Source organism: Nanorana parkeri, unplaced genomic scaffold (genome assembly GCF_000935625.1).
Source record: "Nanorana parkeri isolate BGI_ZX_2015 unplaced genomic scaffold, ASM93562v1 scaffold9, whole genome shotgun sequence".
Taxonomy (NCBI): domain Eukaryota; kingdom Metazoa; phylum Chordata; class Amphibia; order Anura; family Dicroglossidae; genus Nanorana; species Nanorana parkeri.
Window position 1 is genome coordinate 3,599,184 of NW_017306277.1, and position 21,913 is coordinate 3,621,096.

The 21,913-nt window shown below is 41.3% G+C and overlaps 1 protein-coding gene across 1 annotated transcript in view; it reads right to left on the bottom strand.

The window, feature by feature from the left end:
• MAGI1 (membrane associated guanylate kinase, WW and PDZ domain containing 1) overlaps positions 1–21,913 on the bottom strand; it is a 432,678-nt gene that overhangs the window by 81,854 nt on the left and 328,911 nt on the right. Inside the window, 6 exon segments of the mRNA XM_018554478.1 lie at positions 2,047–2,667; positions 6,623–6,805; positions 7,770–7,871; positions 12,127–12,136; positions 15,687–15,716; positions 16,168–16,229. Coding sequence (XP_018409980.1) covers positions 2,047–2,667; positions 6,623–6,805; positions 7,770–7,871; positions 12,127–12,136; positions 15,687–15,716; positions 16,168–16,229 — 1,008 coding nt within the window.

Here is a 21,913-nt window from a genome sequence, read left to right on the forward strand (position 1 = left end):
AGTCTTAATTCCCCCGCGCGGTATTAAGAGTCCGATGTCTTGTGCCACCCACTCCAACATCAGTTTGAAGAAAACTCAGATTTCTTTTGACCTAGTTACTGCAGCCGGCGGATCTCTACAAAGAGCTAAGTGCTGAATTATGAAAACTAGATCTGAGAAAAGTGGAGCCGTGGTGCCTGAATTGCTATGCTCGTCCAGTGGCCATTACAGAATGAAAGCTGAGACCTGATTGGTTGCTCTGGGCAACAGACCAATTTCCTAGGAGCTAAGGTTTGTTTTTTTTAATCCCAGCCACAAGAATCTTAAAGCCGGATTCCAGCCAAAATAAAAATGAACAGCCCTTTAAAAGATAAAATAACTTTAGCAGCCATATTCAATTTCAATCCAGAAATTTCCCATGCAGTACTTTATCCTGCCACTAGATGTCCTCAGTCTAATGGCCAGCCTCATTCCACCCACTTTCTCTGAGCCTGGTCATCCTGAACTTGCCCCCAGCCTGTGACTGGACAGTGAAGGGAGAAGCAGCACAGGGATGAGCTCATCTGTCACTTTGCTTTCTCTTCTTATCAGCATGCTCCTTGTCAACAAATGCACTGATTGGCTTCTTGTGCTGCTTCTTCCTTTCGCACTCCAGCCCTGCTGCACAAGGACTGAAAGAGGCTGATATCAGGTCAAATTCAGCTGGTTATACTGCTTGCATTCAAAAATACATATAATAAGGTATTAGTGATTACAGAGCTGCATTCATTTGTGGGTTTTTTTTATATCTGGTTAGAGTTCAGCTTTAAAGAAAACCTGTACTGAAAGAATAAAAAGGCTGCAACTAGTGACCTCTGCTTCTAAAAATGCTAGTTTCCTGGCTCTCATGCTGAACCGATGGCCTTAATGCTTTCTCGTGCACAGGCCAAAAACCACTATTCAGATCAGTGGTTCTGACCTCACTCTGACTATGCTTCTTTCAGGTCAGTGACACTGAAACCACAAATAGGTTTGCAATTGGCAATTTTAGAATGAAGACACCGGCCCTGTATTTGTATGTCAGTATATGTATCTAGGGCATGGCACGCATGGGACATGAGCTCTGAGGAAGGGTGAATTTCTCCCCCAAAACGCATCAGCTAGTTGGCCTCTTCTGGGACTTGCTTTGCATCCTATTTTTTCATTCTGTATGTTAACATGTGAGTAGTATTTTATGTTATATTGTATTACTCTATTTAATAAAACGTGATTACACAAGTAGAAGGCATTTGTCTGTTTTACTTGTTTTGCATATCTTGTGAGGATACCTCCCAGTGGCCAGAAGGACAGCAGCCATTCCTCTACTGCATTGATGTAGAAGAACCTTTGAACTGGGGTCAGATGAGCGCTGTGGTGTGCAGTTTCTTTGGATGCCCTGGGTGCCACTTGAAGGTGGGGGTGCCGCTGACCCATTGAGACAGCTGGCCTTTTTTTTTGCTCTTGCAGGTGCCCTGCCGAGCTCCTGGCAACCAGTGACGTCACTGGTTGCCAGGAGCTCAGCGGGATGCCATAGGAACATTTTATAGTAGATATGCCCCTGAGTATGAATGTCCTTTACAGTCTTAACATTCACTTTAAGATTCTTCTCATTCAGCAACTTTTCACTTTAAATGATCATTTGGGCCACAACTGTTATTTTAGCTTATGACATGTGATGGAATAAAATCAGCTCTGGCGGGGAGATATGAAATAAAAGTCACCATAGGAGACAGTGATAATGTAGGGAACAGTTTATATATTTTCGTGAGCGCACAGTTCATTTCAGAATTGGCATTGCAGCTCTTTCATTTAGATTATGGTGTTCTAGGAGTGCTGTTATAGTAGAATGAATAGACATAGCAAGCAAACATAATGTAAACCAGAGGAGGATGAGATTCTGCTTTTGTGTTCGAGGAGAAAGTAATGGAAAACCCTTTCATTTTAGATACAGGCCATGACCTTGAGACCACTCGAGCCAACAAAGACTTGGCAAGAGCCGAAAGAGTATACACAACCTAACACGCTACTTAAATCAGCTGTTAATCTTACCTCCTCTTTGTACCAGCAGTGTGACCTCACTTCCTTTTGGACATTCGATCAGCAAATCCACAACTTGATTATGAGTAAGAGTCTGCACATTCTTCTTGTTCACCTCCACAATGAGATCTCCTTCCTTGAGGCCGCGGCATCGAGGACTGTCTACAATCTGTTTAACTCTCTGTCCACCACCACCGGGACTATCGGCTATGGTGAAGCCAAATCCCATTGGTCCTTTCACTATATGCACTGTGATGAGTTCAGGTTGCGTTGCTATAGAGGATGCCAAGGAAACAGTGTCATTAGGGTAACCATGGGAACCATTTGAAGATAAGTCCGCTGGGCTGCTAGGCCTCTGCTCTTTTAAGTTATTGGCTTTCCTGGTTTTACTGCTGTTGCTTGATGGTGAGTCGTAAGTCTCTTGTCCATTGACAATAATAGGGTCCTTGTCCAGAATGGCCACCGATGTCACCAGACTTGTATTGGGATCATCAGGATCAAAAGGAAGCGGGTAACCTCGGCACAGTTCAAGGTCAACACTTTCACCGATTGGTATTGACTGGAAGATCTTCACAACTTGGGCATGGGTGTATCCGAGTACACAAGTGTCATTCACACTCACAATAACGTCTCCTATGGCAGATAAGAATAAAGATATTAGAGTTTTGACATTCCGTTTGTACTTGGTGAAATATCATGTCTATGAAAGAACCTATTTACCACAAAAAGACAAAAACTTTTAAGACATCTCCCAACCCTACAAAAGTCATATTTTTTTATATTATTTACGCGTGTCAAGCTTTGTGCCAGGCTTTAAAGCTGTCCCTTTTCTATGTTCCACAAACTGCCATCCCTTTATCTTTCGACTGGCTCGGTGGCCAATAAAGGCACTTTCATTAGACAGAAGAATGGCAGCTGCCAGGGTTTAGGCCTTAAGTCAGGAAAACAAGGCCTTTAATAACAACCCAAATAGCAAGGATAACTTGCTACAAACTTGTGGCAGGGTGAAATTGTAAATTTGTTAACTTGCTGCACATATTCCTGGCAAGTTGTAGACTTGCAGAACACTTGCAGCACAAGTTCTAGTTGACACTTTTTGAATTTGTAGCAAATTTGCTTGGCAAGTCTACAGCAAGAGTCCTGCAGGTCTTAGCAAGAGCTCTGCAAGCTCGCTGGTCTGGAGACTTGCAATGCAGACTTGCTGTAATTGTGCAACAAAAATGTGAAGCTTGGCAAGTCTGCAATAGTTTAGCAAGTCATTTTCAAACTTGCAGCTTAATTGCTTGCTATCTGGGAAAGTCATACAAGTTTCAGGGAGGCACACAATATATTTTAAGGCTAATAACTGTAATCCTGTGGTGTCTGCAGAACTTTTATTTTGAGGCTGATTCCACACCTTTATGTTGCAGTAACGCACTGTCATTCTGGATGGCACCTCAAAGTTAATGTTCGGTAGAAGCAGGGCCGGATTTACTCTCTCTGCTGCGCCAATGCCAGGTTCCTCAATGCGCCCCCCTGTATGCAGGCTGCATACAAATGATCTCGGTGACATCATTGAGATCACTTGAACAGAACAAGCGGCGGCTTCCCGCTGTACATTCAGCCCTGCTTGCCCAAAGCAGGGCTAAAGGTAGAAAACAACTAAGCGCCCAGTGAGTGCCCAGAACTGCATGTCCCGGGCGTCGGGAGATAGGAATTCCGCATCCCTGCTGCCCCTCTACTCCCTGCTGCCCCAAGGCCGGGCCTCGGTTGGCCTTGTGGGAAATCAGGCCCTGAGTAGAAGCAAATGCACTTGTACAATAGAGCACCACATTGAACAGATAAGAAGGCTCTGTGCATAGTGGTGAACTGCTTTGCCAAAAATAGTGCAGATATGTTTTTCTCTTGAGTAGTTGCATGTTGAGAGCCCATGCAAATGGAATTCAATGTGTTAATGCAAACACCCTCAAATTACAAATACTCATGTGATTGTTCGCACCTTATCGTACACAAAAGAAGCCTTTGGGATTTAGATTGGTTGACAGATTTGTTTTAAGTTCCTGTCAATGCAGATCTGTGTCTGGTACATCAGGTTGAAGATGTAAGATCTAATGTATGGTTCAGCGCGTTCTTGGAAGAAACATGGCAGTGCGTGTCACCTGGTCTACAGAAATCATGTCGGAGGTAGGCATGTGATCATGATCACTACTCTTGGTGTGACTGGGCCTCTAATAACAGCTGCAATACCCATGAAGGATACTGGGAGCTGATCACAAACAGTTTCTAAGTGGTGATAATTGTCAGTGGATATTGTACATCCGACAACACTAAACTTAACATGACAATCTCCAAAAGGGTATTTGGCACCTTAAACACTAAAACAAACATAGCACATTGGGATAAAACTAAATATATATTTATTTCCCCCTGTTAAAATCTATTCTTTATCTTGTTAAGGTCCTCTCCATGAAACGTCTAAAACTTGCCATACACTGTGTATCACTTTTCGTTAAGCCCCGCAGGCTGAAAGAGAAAAAAAGCTGGATTCCCCAAATCAGAATGTAATCGAGTCCAAATGGAGGGATGCCAACGGGGTCACATACTGCTTTTCCTACTGAGCAGATTATGGCCAGCTTAATTCCTGCATATGTTTACTTGAAGTATCAGCAGTGGCCTGTCTGTGTTCACTAAATAATCAGTCAGAAGTCTACCATGTAACTATGTGTGATGGTAGCAGATATAAATTGGACAGGCCATGGTTAAATGATTGATTTAAAGCTAAACACCAGGAAGTTGTCAAAGACACAATGAAGGCAATTATGCATTCATTAATAAATCATTACAACTCTAGTGCTAAATTGGACTTGGTATCGGCCTCTTGCAATCACGTATACAATAGCACTCACAGTGGGATAGAGAGGGGCAGGACCAGGAGCCAATCAGGTGTTACTTCATGCAAATATGCTAACAAGGAACATGCTGATAGAATGAATGAGCAGATGAATAGCCTTATCAGTCTGCTGCTGCTCTATCACTGTCCAGTCAGCAAGTTAGGAGTAAAAAGAAGACACACCCCTGTATCCCTTCTATGCCCTATATCTGTAGCAGAGAAAGTGGTCTCCTTTGCCAGGCAAGGACATGTAAATATCAAAACTAAATGTAAAAAAGACTCCTTCCATGTCAACTGTGTATTTAGTGGTTTGCCTGGAGTTTAGCTATAAAGGTCATGTAGCTCAGTCTTATAACCTAGTAGCAGTTGTATGTGCATATCCAAAGAGTTTGTTGAGGATGCCCTTTGAAAGAGCAGCAATAATTAAAGTGGCACTAAACTCAGGAGTTATGTCATAAGAATGCATTCAGGTTCCTTAACTATTAACAAAAATGTATCTTATTTGTGTATCACTCGGCTGTAGATCCTCAAATCACTTCTGCGTACGGACATTGTCCTTTCTTCTGGAGGGTGGCTACTTTTGTTCCCCATGGTCCCTGTGTGTGTTGTAAAGTAGCCACAGCCCCAAGCTCGCTCACGTGATAGGCTACAATCTCAATACAAATGAATAAACTAAACATGAGATTGTAGTCCATCATGGGAGTGAGCTTGGAGGGGTGGCTACTTTACAACACACACAGGGACCATGGGGAACAAAAGTAGCCACCCTCCAGAAGAAAGGACAATGTCCGTACGCAGAAGTGATTTGAGGATCTACAGCCGAGTGATACACAGATAAGATACATTTTTTTAATAGTTAAAGTACTTGAATGCATTTTTAAGATTTAACTCCTGAGTTAATTGTCACTTTAAGTTACTCCCCCTTTGACTTCCTATATTTTTCCATGCATTGTTGGGTATCTTAAAAAGAAAAAAAGACGCACTATTTAGTTTTATTTCCTTCCCCTAGCATAAATGACTTGTTAATTGCATTTTAGTTTGAGATTCTTTTAATCTGCTCTATATGGCCTTTATGCCTAACAAAGAGGGACAGGCAGCTACATAGGTGCCTAGGACACTTGCAGCTGCCCAAAATGCCACACTTACTAAATGTAATAGAAACATAAAAGGGTGATATTTGGGTTAAACTGCAGCTATTTCAGGACCATAAGGAGTAAACAAAAAACTTTACAAGAATTTGTCAAACTTTCTATTTTGTATATCTCTTATCAATGTATTATTCTTTACATTCAGTAGTAGTTTCAGGCCCTCGCTTAACTTTGAGGAATTGAGCCAAAAATCTCCTGCCATATGTTTACCTCTAAGTTTAGCAATTTCCCAAAATGGTAAAAATTGCCTACAATGCCCTTTAAAATATGAAAGAAAAGTATCCATCTGGCATCTCAAAGTAGAGGTTTCTGAAGTATGATTATAGAGTAAACCAATGCATTTTCAGAGCTTTCTGTCGGAAATCAGCAGGTTGGTTAAATAGCTGAGCACACAGCCTTTTCCCCCAACCAAAGCAGCAAACATTAATCGTGCATCTTACAGCCCAATTTTATCCATATATGAATAGAACGGATTGCTAATGTAATCAGTTTTTTAAAGGTTTATTCCTGTCAGAATCAACATTTCTTTTAAAAATACAGGGTCTGCTTTATAGAGTCAAGATAATATTACCCGTTTCCATCTTTCCATCTAGAGCAGCAGGGCCATCGAGAACCAAACTTTTTATCTGCAAGAACTCGTCTGGCTCATCTCCGCCAACCACAGTGAAGCCGAAACCTCGGGTGCTCTTCCGTAGTTTTGTGTTAATAAATTTGCCTTTTAATTCAGATGGGTTCCTGGTGAAGAATGGTTTAACTACAAGAGAAAGAAAAAAAAAGTCATACGTTGTATTTTATTTTGGTAATGAGGTTACGACAGACTGAATAAGCCATTCAGAGCTGGGATTTTTTTTATCTGAGGGGGAGAGTAAATATAAAGCCAGAAATAAATAAGGGGGAAAAGAGTTCTGTCAGAAACAGAAAATCGCTTTTAGCTGCCTTTTTCATACACAAGACACTGCAGTTTTCTAAATTAGACCCTAGAGCAACTAGAATGAACAAGCTGAACTTTATTGTATTCTAAAGCAGGCCACTAACCTAATATTATTATTATACAGGATTTATATAGCGCCAACAGTTTGCGCAGCGCTTACTAATAGCACAGAGCACAAATATGGCCAGTCACTGAACCAATAACTTTTCCCTTTGGATCCCTTTACCATTCTGCAAAATCAACCTCTAGACCCCACTCTCATGCATTCAAAGGGATAAGCTCTCTCTCATATCTCCATAGCTCTGTGATCAGAGAGGTCTTCTTCACTGAAAGAACTCTAAATTAGAGGACAATTCATTATGGGAGCCAGTGAGAGAGGGAGGCCTAGGGGGTCTACACTCCTGTACATGGCAATATAGGCAACTAGTGAACAGGTAAGGGGCACCCAAGCAATTATTTGCCCATTCAATGTTTATATTTTTTGGGGAATATGTTTGGTCCTTAGCAACAGATAATTTGGAACATGCATTTGTGTAGCATTTGTAGATGTATAACATTGTCATATTTTTTAATACAGGAAGAACAGGATTTCCTGGCCTGACCATTTTTGTGGTACCTTAATCAAAAAGTTGAGGAACCCTGAACTACAAACAGTGTATGAACTAATCTGGAAATATTCTGCTTTGTAACCCGGCAGGGAATACAGCATTCTAACCATCCATAGATTTTTATTGAGCAGTCAGGTACTTCCGCAGCCCTGTATTACAGTGGAACCATAGAATCGTACCGTGGGTGGAAGGGTCTTTTGTTGGTTCCTTCTTTTTGGGAGTGAGGTTGTTGGGCAGAGTGAGAGGCGGAGGTATGGCAGGCATAAGCACTCCTGGCCAATCTGTTGGCATAAGAGACAGTGAAGAACACAGTTAACGCATACTGTTACTCATACTTATGCAAAGATACATTGAAAAGGATGCAATTGGCACAGCTCTGTTCCTGAACAATGAACATAAATTATTCAGCATGGCTGTAACCAGTGCGAGGATTGAATTACATTGTAACAGTCCAGCCACAGACAGAATTGTCACTTTAACTAGATTAGAAGATTATAAACTTTAGGGAGACATATTTCATATACTTAAAATGTGTGCACATATGTTTATATACACTATATAGCCAAAAGTTTATGGACACCTTCTATATGGACAAACATATATAGAAATCCCTCCAAATTACTGAGTTTAGGGGTTTCCAGTAAAGGGTTCTATTATTGCTACAGCATACAACACAAAAATGTTAGACAATCGTGCACCTCTAACCTTGTGGCAGCAGTTTGGTGAAGGCCCTTTTCTTTTCCACCATGACTGCTTCCCAGTGCAAAAAGTCAGCTCAATAAAAATATGGTAGGATGAGTTTGGTGAGGAGGGACTTGAGAAGCTTGCACAGAGCCCTGGCCTCAACCCTAACAAGTACCTTTGGGATAAATTGGAATGCTGACTGCAAGCCAGGTCTTGTCCAACATTAAAACTTGACCACACAAATGTTGTTTTGGCTTGACTGGCCACGAATTTCTCCCCAAAGACACTCCAAAATCTCATGGAAAGCCTTTTCTAGAAGAGAGGAGGCAGCCAAGAAGGAGGTGGGATGGGGACTTTATAATAATGTCTATAGGGGTGATGGTCAGGTGTTCACAAACTTTTGGCCATACAGGGTTTTCCATGCACCTGGTGCTCTAATATGCAAGTAGATGTATCAGTGCTTGAGGTTGTGCTTGACTCTATCCCTTCCCTTGTGTCACCATTGGTCCATTGCTATCAGTGCCATGCTTGTATATTTACTGGTCTTATCCAACCTCCCTGCCTTTGTTATTTTCAGACATTACTGTAAAGAAAAAGCAGTAGTTAAAAAACTTTAGTTGGTTTAACCAATCAGTCTTTGCATAGGACTTCTTCCTGGTCTTCATATCTTTGCTTATGTACTTCCAGACACAAATCAATGCAACTCTGTTTTCATTAACAAATCATTAAGTGTTATTTTTTTAAATGTATGCATTAAATGTAACTTGATATCAGCATCTTGCAGCCCCTATACAGAAGAGCTCAGACTTGAGAAGGGAGAAGCAGCACATGAAGCTAATAAGATAGAGCTAGTATAGAGATGTGTATTTCTCAGGACTGGATGGAGAAATATACAAATACTTTGGTAGGTAAAAAGATTCCCATATTTGTATTTCATCTGTATATACGTCCATTTGCCTGGAGTTCAACTTTAAAGGCGTCAACTTTTCCCATTTTAGAAAGTCAGAAGTAAATGTATCCATTAAGGGCTTGTTCACACCAGCAGCCGCACTCTACCGCACAGCTGCAGGAGTGCGTGTGCAGTGCCGATGCTCGATCAAGCCGCATTGCACTGTTCCTTTTAGAACCTTATTGAAATGTCACGAGACATGACATTCTATGGGCTTACCAATGTGCCATGCGATGGTACCATGTCTCAGTGTGGTGCGCGTAAAAAAAATACTGCATGCTATACATTTGTTAAGCACACACCACCAGAACAAAGTGGTGTGAAGTGTCACAATCCATGACAAGGCACATTGCCTTGCATTGCGTTTAGGTTGCGCTGGAAAAAACAGCCAGAGCAGCCCAAACGCTGATGATATGAACGAGCCCTAAAGGACTTCATCAGATGGGCAGATTTCATTAAAAAAAAATAAGGACTGTCCCTTAAAAAGAAAAATGGAGCAGCTGACAGCCATGTAAGCTCCCAGCCATATTACACACACCGTACAGTACAGATGACTTCCCTTGAGGCGATATATTGCGAACGCTCTGTACAAAGGAGCCAGCATAACAATGTAAACACTACACAACATAATGTGCAAACGTGTGAACAGCTCCTCGGTTACACGTGCAAATGCAAATGATGCCAGCGTCTAGGGATTTGTTTCATTATTTGCAGTCTGTTCTTGGAGACGTTCATCTCTCAGTCCTCAGAGCTGTGCATTATTTGGCTCAGGGAGCCCCCCTGTGGAGCAAGTACTCAGGGTGACCTTAGCAATGCAATAATTAGAATCTAGACTGAAAACACAGCGATGGAGATGCTTAAAGGGGGGCAAGGGATGACACACTACATAGGGGCTCCAAAGGATCAGGGGGGGGCTTATTTAATGTACAATCCTGTCATCGGCTGACAATGACACATTGAATACAGTAACCTACGAAGCTAGTTTCATTTATCAATCAAGTAACCAACAGAATTGGGTGCAGTTCTAGAGCAATTTCAGCCACATTTAAAGTGCATGTAAACTCTAAAAATTAGCTTTGTTTATTTGCTCCCTTTTGGTGTGTTAAATACACCATTAAAAGTGTTTTATTATATCTATTTGATAAGTGCAGAAAAATCTGTTAATCCTGCCAAAGCCAGCAAACTAACTTCATATAGTATGCTGACAATGGTGCACTGAAATCCTACGCAGTGCTGTCAACCATGAGTTCTTCCTTGCTGGACTACAGAACACCTCCTCTTCTTCTCATCTCCATAACATAAGAGAAAAGTGTTTTGCAGTCCAGCAGGTAAGGGCTCAAAAAACAATGTATGGAATTTCAGTGCAGCAGAGGTTGTCAGCTCAAATATGAAAGTTTGGAGCTCAACGGATTTCCAGCAAATCAACAGGTATTGTTTAGCCCATGAAGCATTTATAAAAAGACAAAACATAGGAGGATGTGCATGTATTGCAAAGATCTACTGAATTTTTTTTATTTATTTTGCCCCGAAATACTCTTCCAGGCACTATTCCAATAACCTTTGCTCTACACATAATGTCCTATACTTCATGTTCTTTCAGGACTTCTTCCGGCAAGCACATAATCAAACCCAAGACATTCTCTTTACCCACAGATCCAGCACTATCTTCTCTTCTTCTATCTGACAAAGCATACACCATCTCTTATAAAGCTTATTCATTCTTTTTGTTTCTGCTTATGACTCTAGATAGTGAGCTTGGGCTCTGAAGATTCTCTCTCCTATTGTATTATGTTATTACTAACCATATTTGATTATATAACTGTATGTACTTGACATTGGAAAGGTTTTATGGTTTTGTATTCTATTTTTGTTCAACCTTGCTGGTATCACTTATGTAGAGCACCAGAGAAAATGTTGACACTGCATACATTGCTAAAATGGGAACTGTTGTCTTTTAAATGAAAAAAAACCCCAAAAAACTACATGCAAGTGAAATAGCTCAACTTTTTTAAATAATACACGATCAGCCATAACATTATGGCTACCCGCCTAATATTGAGTTAGTCTCAATTTTGCCACCAAAACAGCCCTGAACCGTCGAGGCATTGACTCTGACTCCACTACACCTCTGAAGGTGTGCTGTTGTATCTGGCATCAAGCACTCAGTAGAGGCATTTTAAGATATGCAAGTTGTGAGCTTGTGCCTCCTTCGCTCCCCATGTGCATCAATGAGCCTTGGCCACCCATGACCCTGCTGCTGGTTCACTGCTTTTCCTTCCTTGGACCACTTTTGGTAGGTCCTGAACAACGCAGACCGAGAACATCCCACAAGAGCTGCAGTTTTGGAGTTGCTCTGACCCAGTCATCTACCAATCATGATTTGGCCCTTGTCAAACTCGCTCAAATCCTTATGCTCATTCCTGCTTATTAGGGATGCACTGATATCAAGTATTTGGGCAAGTACGAGTACTCGTGCAAATGCTCCCGATGACTGACCCGATACTGGAACTTCCAGTATCAGCAAGCCAGGCAGCGAGTCGTTACACACTGCCCAAGTTACCTGATTGGAACTTATTTTAGTTTGTTTTTTTCCTCAAAGCAAGAACAAGTTTTTTTACTCAAAATAATATCATACTCTGGTAACACTGCCCCGTAGCTCATTCACTTTTAAGGACCAGTCCATCCAAAAGTAAAATAATGGCTATAGGTGACCTATTATAGGTTCCTGGCTCTGTTCTCTTCTAGATGCTTTGGGTGTTACTGCACACCTTGAGTTGTCTCCACTCTTTCTGATGTGTACTTCATGGCGTAAAGAAAAAAAGTTCTAACAGACAGAGTAGAACCATCTCATAATGGCTGTGGGCAGGAGTGCAGAACCTTAAACTCCAGTTCAAAGGTCTTACCGCCAGAGTCCTTAAAAGATATAAGACACCATAAGGTGTTTCAGTTAAACTGGAATATCCATTTTTGGAATGACTGACCCTTCGATGACAGGTCCATTGTAGTAATAAAAACAAGTAGCGTGAGCCAGATTGCTATAATGAGAGATATTTCTCTCTTCCACTTATCATTTGGGCTCCTCTGTAGAGGGAACACACTTCCCAGTAAGAATCAAACAGTCATGGATCACTTTGTTCTGGTAGAACCAGAGAAAATGTGCCAGTGAGGATGCAGCTTGAGCTGGCTAGAAAATGGTGAGATGTGTCAGACCAAACAGGTAACTGGCCCTTCAGGCTTCATGAAGACACCTTTCCATGTCCCTGATTAAAGCAGTCTGTCAAGGTTTGACAGCAAGAGGACAAAAACATGGAGCTATGATAATTAATGAAAGGTCAGCCAAGGCTAAAATCGGTCATGCTGACCAACGAGAAATTAACATGCAGGAAGAGCAATCCCATAGACCTGAATAAAGTGCATCTAAAACTAAATGTATGTTTTTATATTTTTGGTAGTGTAGAGCAGGGGTAAGCAAACTTCAAATTCCACCAGGCATTGAAAGGTTCAAGCAGGACTCAGGAGGCAGATGCATGATAGGCTTTGTAGTTTCAACAACACAGCCGGAAGGTCGAAGTTTTGTAACTCAAAACTTTTGATATTCCCTAACATTCTGTCCCCATGGACAGTCTTAAAAGTAATTACATAGTTACATAGTATTTGAGGTTGAATAAAGACATATGTCCATCAAGTCCAATCTACTGTGTATGTGTGTATGGTCCTATTGGTGTGTAGTATGTATAGGTCCCTGTGTGTTCTCAATTTTAAGAGTACTTGCACCCCTGTATATTACGGTCCCTGAGGAAATCATCCAGTCGCCTCTTGAATGATTCCACACTCTCAGCCGAAATCACAGCATGTGGCAGCGCGTTCCAGACCTTGACCGATCTAACTGAGAAGAAACCCCTTCGCCCCTTGTGCTGAAATGTTTTCTCCACCAATTTTAAGTGGTGGCCTCCCGTCCTTTTCATCGAATTAATTGTAAAAAGTTTGCTGCTAATGTTACTATCCCTGGTAAACATTTTATACATGAAAATCATGTCCCCCCTTAATATCCTTACTTCCAAGGAGAACATGTTTAATGTTAGTAGCCTGTTCTCATAGCTCAGGTCCTCCATACCCCTTTATGAGTTTGGTTGCCCTCCTCTGCACTCTTTCCACTTCAAGGACATCCCCTTTGTTCACTGGTGCCCAAAACTGGACTGCATACTCCAGATGAGGCCAAACCAGTGATCTATAAAGTGGCACAATTACAGACTTGTCCCTGCAAAACATTCCCCTCTTAATACAGGAAAGGACTCTACTTGCTTTGTTTACCGCAGCCTGACACTGCGAGCTACTATTCAGCCTGTGGTCTACAATGACCCCCAAATATGTTTCCCTTTCGGACTTTATGACAAAACACCAGCTTCCCAGGCATTCAGGAAGCCTTCCGGCTTCCTCATAATCAGGGCTCACAGATGCCAGCATCGGTATCGACGAGTACGAAAAAAGAAATATCAGTACTTGCACTCGATACCAAAAAACTGGTATTGGTGAATCCCTAACCGAAAAGGTGATAATTAAATACATATTTTATTAACAGGCCTATGCAGCATTATAGGATATTATTTAATATTTGGTAATTGTGATTTGGTGTTTGACTTCTGCCTTCAATTACCAATATTAATCTTGGAAATTGATCAAAAGCATATTTAAACATTTCTATGTGGTGGTGGCTGTGTAAGCCTTTTGAGTATATTCTATGTCAAAGTTAAAGTGACACTATACTCAAGAGTTAAATCTTAAAACTACAAAACAAACAGAGACCATGGGGAACAAAGGTAGCCCCCCTCGAGAAGGAAGGACAGTGTCGGCACCAATTCAGAGAGGATTTGAGAATCTTTTGGCTTAAGATACACTTCAAAGTCCAACTCCAGCCGAAACTTTATTTTGCATGTGACAAAGGGTTACAGCCATTGTCAGGTTTTTATTGCCATCTGTATCTCTCTTGTGCAGATTTCCCAACACTTGTAGTCAGAACAGGAAATGATGGCGAAACTATTCAACTGGAACACAGACAAAAACAAAAAGTCATTTTGAGTGACGAAGGGTTAGAACTACTTGCAATGTTTTTATTGCTGTCTGTGCCTCCAGCAATGACCACAATCCCAATTTCTTATATGATTGTCACAGGGACAGGAAGTGAGGGAAAATCTATTCAAAACGGACAAAGTTATATATAAAAACCCAGCAAAAATGGTGACTCTTCCCCACTTTATTCTAAAAAAAAAATTTGCTGAAGTTAAGAGGGCCAACAAGAAAAATCACACAGCTCCCCAAAATACATCAAAGAGCATGGGTGGAGGAATCTCTATTGTATCCTGACAGCCAGCGCCTGCAGTGACTGCATCTGATTAGCTAGTCACTGATCAGCTGACAATTTTACATTCCGGAACCTTGGCAAAAGTCTACTGAAAAATCAACTTTTGTTGAGCTGTGTGGTGCCAGCAGAGCTGCTCACAGCTCAAATTTCGTCCTATTCAGTAGAAAATGGCCCATGCAAATTTGATCCATGTATGGCCAGTTTTATGCTTTGCAGCAAAACAAAAAGATGGGAACTTTTCTGTAAACTGCTTAGAAAATTTTTTTTAGATTTATGTTAATTGACAAAAGCATGAAAACTGCCAAGATCATCTAGTGCTTCCTCCTCGAACATCTCCACGCCTACAGAAGAGTCTTCACTGGTAATGAGGACAGATTTACACAGTTTCACATTCACGGATAAATGCATGAAAGTCTATCGCGCCGTATGTAGAAGTCACAGTCTGTGAGATAATCTGAAACAATTTTCACACTTGAGCTTTGTACAACCCGCTAAGGGCGAAATATTCCTGTCTGACACATTTTGTTTTTTGTTGTTAAAGGAAACTTACAAAGACAGAATTCTGCCAGCGCCGACTTTTGCTTAGTGATATAGTGAACTCAAGATAAGCATCACATGCCTAAGACCCTCCACTTTTAAAAAAGGTCAGCAATTTCCATATTCCTATCCTGACAGGGTCAGTTTAAAGAATTTTGGGGGTAATCATGATTCAGTGTTTGACTTCTGCCTTCAATTACCAATATTAATCTTGGAAATTGATAAAAAGCACATTTAAACATTTCTATGTGGTGGTGGCGGCTGTGTAACATGGATAATCTAAAACCCTATGCTATATAGAATTCTATTATAAGAGATCTGTTGGGTAAGAAACTTTCAGTCAACATACTATTTTGCTGAAGCACTTGCATGTTCACGTCTTTGCAGGGAGGAGGCTGTTAGCAGGTCATCTGGGAGTGATGAGTGAGGTCTGCAGCAGATCTCACTAATCACACCCAGATAACCTGGGATCGATCCTCCTCACATCATTCTTTCTTTCGGCCGGAGCTCAGAACTGTCAGAGCTCCGGCCGAAGGAAGCCAGAGCAAGTACGATCTGCCTGTCCAAGATAGGCAGATCGTACGTTTTTTTAATTACCTTACAACCATCGCAAGACAAAAGTCTTGCGATGGTTGTAAGGTGTGTGCCCAGCCTAAGACTACTGCGTCTGTACCTTATTACCTTATTAAAGAATATTATTTTTTCCGTCAACTAAATCAAAGATGAACTGGTATTATACATGATGTTGTTACAATCTCAAGTGGCATGCCAGATGTATAACCCTGGGATATTATAACATTATAGTCTAGTGGTTTTATATCATTATCCAGAGACAGAACTTCTTGGTGAGTCATTAATTTCCTAAAGACACCACTAGGAGGTCCAACACCACATAATAATATTGTGAGCTGCACTGTCAGGGGTTCTGCTTATCGCATGGAAAAAGCCATGTATATTGTTTTGATAAAGTAATCGTGTCTGAGCGAAAGCATATTATTGACCTAAACAGTCTAAACATTCTACTGCTTACAGCGTTGACAAAGGCAACTTACTCTACATAGTAGACGCCATACACAGGATCTTCAATCTTCTCCCATCCAGCAGGCAGCTCTGTGGAATAAAAAGGGAAGCAATGATCACATCGGCCAAGAAAATTATTATCTAAAATGTTTAATAGTATACGGATCACGATTGGGAACATAATAAATCTAGCAAAATTAGCATTTTAATATGAACAAAATGCTCAGCATTCATAAACAATGGCCTGAAATGCTTTAATTAAATCTGCTTCATTAAAGCATAATGCCACCCAAAATTATTCACTTTTATTTTGAGTGGAAGATGAAGAAGATATTGGTGGTGGAAATGTACATAAACCCTTACAGTTCAAATGAGAACATCGGGAGCTGTTAATTTTGTTCCAGCAATTATTTCCTATCTCAGTGTAATTTGATCTTGCCTAATAGAGGTCGAAGTCAGACCCACACAAATCAATGGGGAACATTCCTACAACAGGACAGAAAGGAAACACGGGAGCAGGAAGAGGAGATCAAACAACAGGGTATGGCCTTACAACCATAGTGCCCCATCAAACTATACCAATCCTGAAATTTATAATACTAGATGTACTACTACTACTACTCTACTATAATGTACAACAAATAGTCATTGGACCTATGACACTCTGCAGGCATCGCTACGCTACAGTATATTTTACTATGCTAAGTCTCGCTGCAATGACTACATAAAAAATGAATCGCTCCGTTGCAAAAATCTATACCTACATAAAGCAATGTAAAAATGAAATATAATCAATTTAAATATTTTGGGGGAGACAAGCATAGATTTTTATGAGACCTTTCTGATTATCTCCAACCTTGGGACACAGCCCTATAGCCGTCTTTGGAACCATCTCTGGCCTCAGGACACAGCCCAATAGCCGTCTTTGGGACCATCTCTGGCCTAGGGATACAGCCCCATAGCCTTCAAAAGGACCATCCATGATAGTTTCCGGAGAAACAACCCCATGGGACCTTCTCCGATTGTCTTCACCCTTGGGTCATAGCCCCAATAGACGTTTGAGGGACCATCCCTGATCATCTCCAGACTCAGGAAACAACCTCAAAGATTTCTATGAGACCTTCTCTGATTGTCTCCAGCCTCGGGACACAACCCCCTAGAAGCAGCAGCTACAACATGTCAGCTCCCGGTTTTCAAATTAGCAGAACAAATGAAAATCTGGGTTTTTTTCTTTTCTTTTAGAACTACCTTAGTAAAGTTCAACAAAATACAATATTGAAGTTATTCATCTGGTGGGCTGTGCACAGGGGGACTCAAGCAGAGAGCTCCCACCACTGAAGCTCAGAGAGAAATCAATAGGTAGTTTAACTCCATGGGATCCACCAAGATTAGAAGTATTACTTTTGAATCGCAAGTGTACTGCAAGTCCAAATGTTTTTATTTTCTACATATAAGGGTAGGATATGGGTAAAAGGGCATTTTTTGTTTGTTTGCTTGGAGACACAACAGAAAGTCACAGGAAATCTTTCCAAAGGAAGGGAAAATCCCTTCTTGAATAATTGTCATCAGAACAGGTGCCCCCATGGAAATACCCCCCCCCCCTCACTTCCTGTGACATCTATAAAAATTTGTATTTCCTATAATTTTGTCTCAAAGAACAGAACAAACAGAGAGTGATTCTCTTAGCCAAATTAAACTAATTTTAATCTAAAAAGCTGACAGGGGTTCTAAACCTTCCCCATTCTATCCAAGGCATAACAAGAATTAAACGTTTTGGTGTTAAATATGCTTTAAATATGGCCACTGTGCTGAAATTACAGCCAGCTTGTGTTCACGGGCACAAACAGAAAACACGTTTACACAGTGACAGCCAAATTCATCTACAGTAACATAAGGGTAGGAGCAACTGCAGTCTAAACTCCATCAAGACATAAAACACACAGAAAATAATTAGAAGATGTTTTCATTGGCTTTTGGCGGCAGACCAGAGGAATGCCATGCTCGCATGCCTCTGTAGTCTGTCAATTCACAACAGAAAGTCATCGGTGCTCCACTTAATAAAGGCGAAGGGCTCTCGGCAAAGCATTTAAATGCATATAATATTCACACTAAACTGCTTCCAGGGTCTAAATCACTAGTTTTCTTGTGAAAGTTGTATCTGGACTTGTTTTGGTGTTCTTTAAATGGGCTCTTAACTTTACTAAATATAAAAGTAAAGAAATCCCCTGCCTAACCTGTTGCCACCGGCTGTACAAATATACGTGGCAGCACAGCAGTGGGCTTTAACGTTGCAGGGCCACATAATGTATATGCGTACAGCCAGCGCTGCTGTTTTGTGCTTTCATTTGGCACACCCAGCACTGTGTCAGTGGGATGGGGAATGTGCCAACCAAAACTGATTGAGCTGGGGGGGTAGAGCCAGTTTGCACAAGCTCCTGCTGGGGATGCCAAATGAGTGCAGTCACAGTGCTGGGGCATTAAATGAGAGCAGTTACAGTTCTGGGGGTGCCGAGTGGTTGCAGACACAGTGCTAGGGGCGCCAAGTAAGCAATTTTGCAGCACAAAACAGCAGCGCATCCCTACTTCCAATTGCTGTGTTCAGTCGGGAGCCGGAAGGACAGGGGACAGGCTTCTGATCACTAAAACAGCCAAATCACAGTGATCACATGATCAAGAAGCCCAGCAAATGCCTCTGGCGTTAAGAGCCACTTAAAAGGCCGGTATAAGCCGGCAGTAAGGGGTTAAGGATGACCTAAAATCAAAACATCTAGAATTATTAATTGTTGTTAAGCAGTGCCCTGAAAAATCTACCTTTTGCCTTGAAATCGTCCTGAAAAGTAGCAGGCATTTGAGTGGCTTGAGCGTCATAACTACATATCTGCAGTGTGAGATCATCTAAAGCACTGCTGCTTTGAACAAATTAAGCAGTGCCAGTGTGCATGTCAGATAACGTAACACAACGGAATGGAGAGGTGTGAACTAGCCATATTTATACCCATTCATTTTTCGGAGCCCTCCCGTAAGCATCCGTTAAAAAGCAAACAATTGCAATGGAACCGGTGTGAATGGGCCCTCATAGTTCCCCCACCCCTGTGTCCCCGCCATTTGCACTTTCGTGTTTTCAGGTGAATAAGAAGAAGGGTTTTTTTTTTTTTACTGTTTTTAGGCTTGAGTATTTTTGTTTTAGCCAATGGAATTTAGGCCAGTGGTTAGTAGAAAGATGGTTAAGTCTGTGGGGCCAGAAAGCCTAAGATTTTGTCCAAAAGAAGCTCCTGTACTTTTTTGAGCTGCAAGTGGCACAACGCTCAGGTGTGAATGGGATTTATTGAAAATAATGGGGTTCTTCATGCTGGCCACTGTCACGCTTCGTGAAACAAGCAACAAAATGCTCAGGTGTGAATGGGTTCTGACACCCTCATTTTTGCTGGTCAGCTTTGTCTGTGTTTAAATGTAGAGGTCCATAATAAGTAAAGACATGAGAAGCTGCATCCAGTTAGTAGTAGAAAGATAGATGGCGGTCCTTTAAATTTACAACTCTTCAGCATGCTTGGCCAGTAGCACAAACCTGACCGAACTGGAGTACGAGGCTAAATCAAATTTTCTTTTCCATCAAATTCAGAATCAGCATTATTTGCATCATCTTTACGGTTTATAATCAGCCTCTGAATTGTGGAATCCGGCCTATCGGTCACGTTCCACCAAGCAAACTAATTTTGTAAAATCATTCAATTGCTGGAGGGGCCCAGGTTGGATTTGTGTCTCTGAGGCACTCTCTCTTGCACTGGCGGAGGAAGGCGGCATGTTAAATAATCAAACCGAGCACATTGTGCATGCTCCGCTATTGAAGTGGACTTCATGGAGTGCAATTAGTCATTTTTAATTCTCTATTAGTTCTTCGAATGTATCACTTCAGTTCCATCTAAATGGAGAGGAAAATATTAAAAGGCACCGAAGCAACACTAAATTCATAGAGCTGTTTAATTATATTCCACTAAATTTATGTATTATACTAGCTCACGCAACAGGCAGTGACTTTATATTGCTAAGAAGGAAAAATCACTTTTCCTTAAACTGAATTGTTCCAATAGAGGTCTTTTATTTGATTGCGGCCTTTCTGTGTGGTAATATGGAGGGGTCCTTACCTGACATAGATCCTAGTAATCAGCAGCTGGACCAGTCACACCCTCCATATAGGGAGCCATTGTATTTAAAGCTAAACTCCAGCCTTCCACAGTTGTACTGGCTCCTCTACTGTAGTGAAACAGCTTAGTCTGATTTCATTGCACACTGTGGGGATGTCCAGCATCATCTAGACTTTTCTTTCCCAGCTATACAGTCCCAGTTTCATTCCTTTCATTCATTGGATTTGAGTTATTTCAATCTTGGGAGACTCAATATTAAATTTGGAGTTTAAATACAGTGGCCTGCATGCAAATTCCTACTCCTCCAGACTGACATTCCCCTATCAAGACATTTTCATATTTGCATAACTCTTCCCAAGAGTCAGCTCATTGCTTGCATGAGGGCTGAGGCCTCTTGAGAAGAGTAATGAAGCGGGGTTCTGTGATGTTTTCAGGAAGCTGTATACAGCACCCTGCCAGCCCCTCCCACCAGTTATGATCTGCTTGCATTTCACAGAGACCCAATGATGATGTTGTTGGGTCTATAATAAGCTATTTAATGAAATCAGGAAGATTGTATTTAAAAATGTCATTAGCATACTAAGGAAGAGGGATTGAGGACTTAGGGAAGGCAAAATATAAGCAGATCAAACTTCAGCTTTAAAGGGTGTGATGTAATATACATGGAGATGCTGCAGGTGAAATCTGGAATGCAGAATGGACCTTTGTCACATGCAGAATAGAGAAACACCCCTGTGTTACCAAACTGATGGGGAAAGGAAGGGGTGGGATGGAAAAGTTAAATGATAGGTGTATATTTAATACAGTTGTCTTATAAAGGGGACCAGAACAGAATAATTGAAGATTTGCTACACCTGAAAATTTTAGTACCCTGACAATTGACTTTTTATCATGTATTCCTCCTAAATAAGTTATGCAGAAAAGATCAGCCACAGGAAGCCTAAAAAATGGACTTGTGGATAGTCCATTATCTTCTGCTTGCATTTTTGGGCACAGCTTCCATAGTTTAGGTCTCTTAACTGATCACCCCCGCCTCCCCTCTTAAAGTCCTATACTCACCTACTCATCTACTGGAAGCCATACAGATGACGTTGCAAGGTCTCCCAGCTCTGTAGCTATGTCTGTCCATGCAAAAAAAAAAAAATTCCATGCTATTTATTATGCATCCCAAAGTTATATGGCCTTTCTATAGAAATAAAAAGGAGATTGTTGCATGCACAGAAACAGCGGCTTGGCCAGGAGACTTTTGCAGCGGTGGCTGTGCAGCTCCCAATGGCCCGCACTGCATAGATCCAGCAAAATGTACATAAGTGTGTGATAACAAGCGTAGGCGATCATCGCTTCATATTGTGAGGGATGCTCTAACCAGGGAGCATTAGCTATAATTACCTGGTTGTTTATGGCCACCTCTAACTGCCCGAATGAAGTATTGATAATCCTATCACTATTATTAAGCGGTGATTTGAAAAGTGTACAATCATTCTCCACCGTCTGAAATAGCAGAGGGATGGAGGATGACTATATATATTCTCTACCTGTAGGTGTCACTCAAGGTCCCACTTCTGGATCCTGACATAAAATGGTGTACAAATAGCATAAAAATAACCTGCCAGACGTTTTGACCCTTGTCTA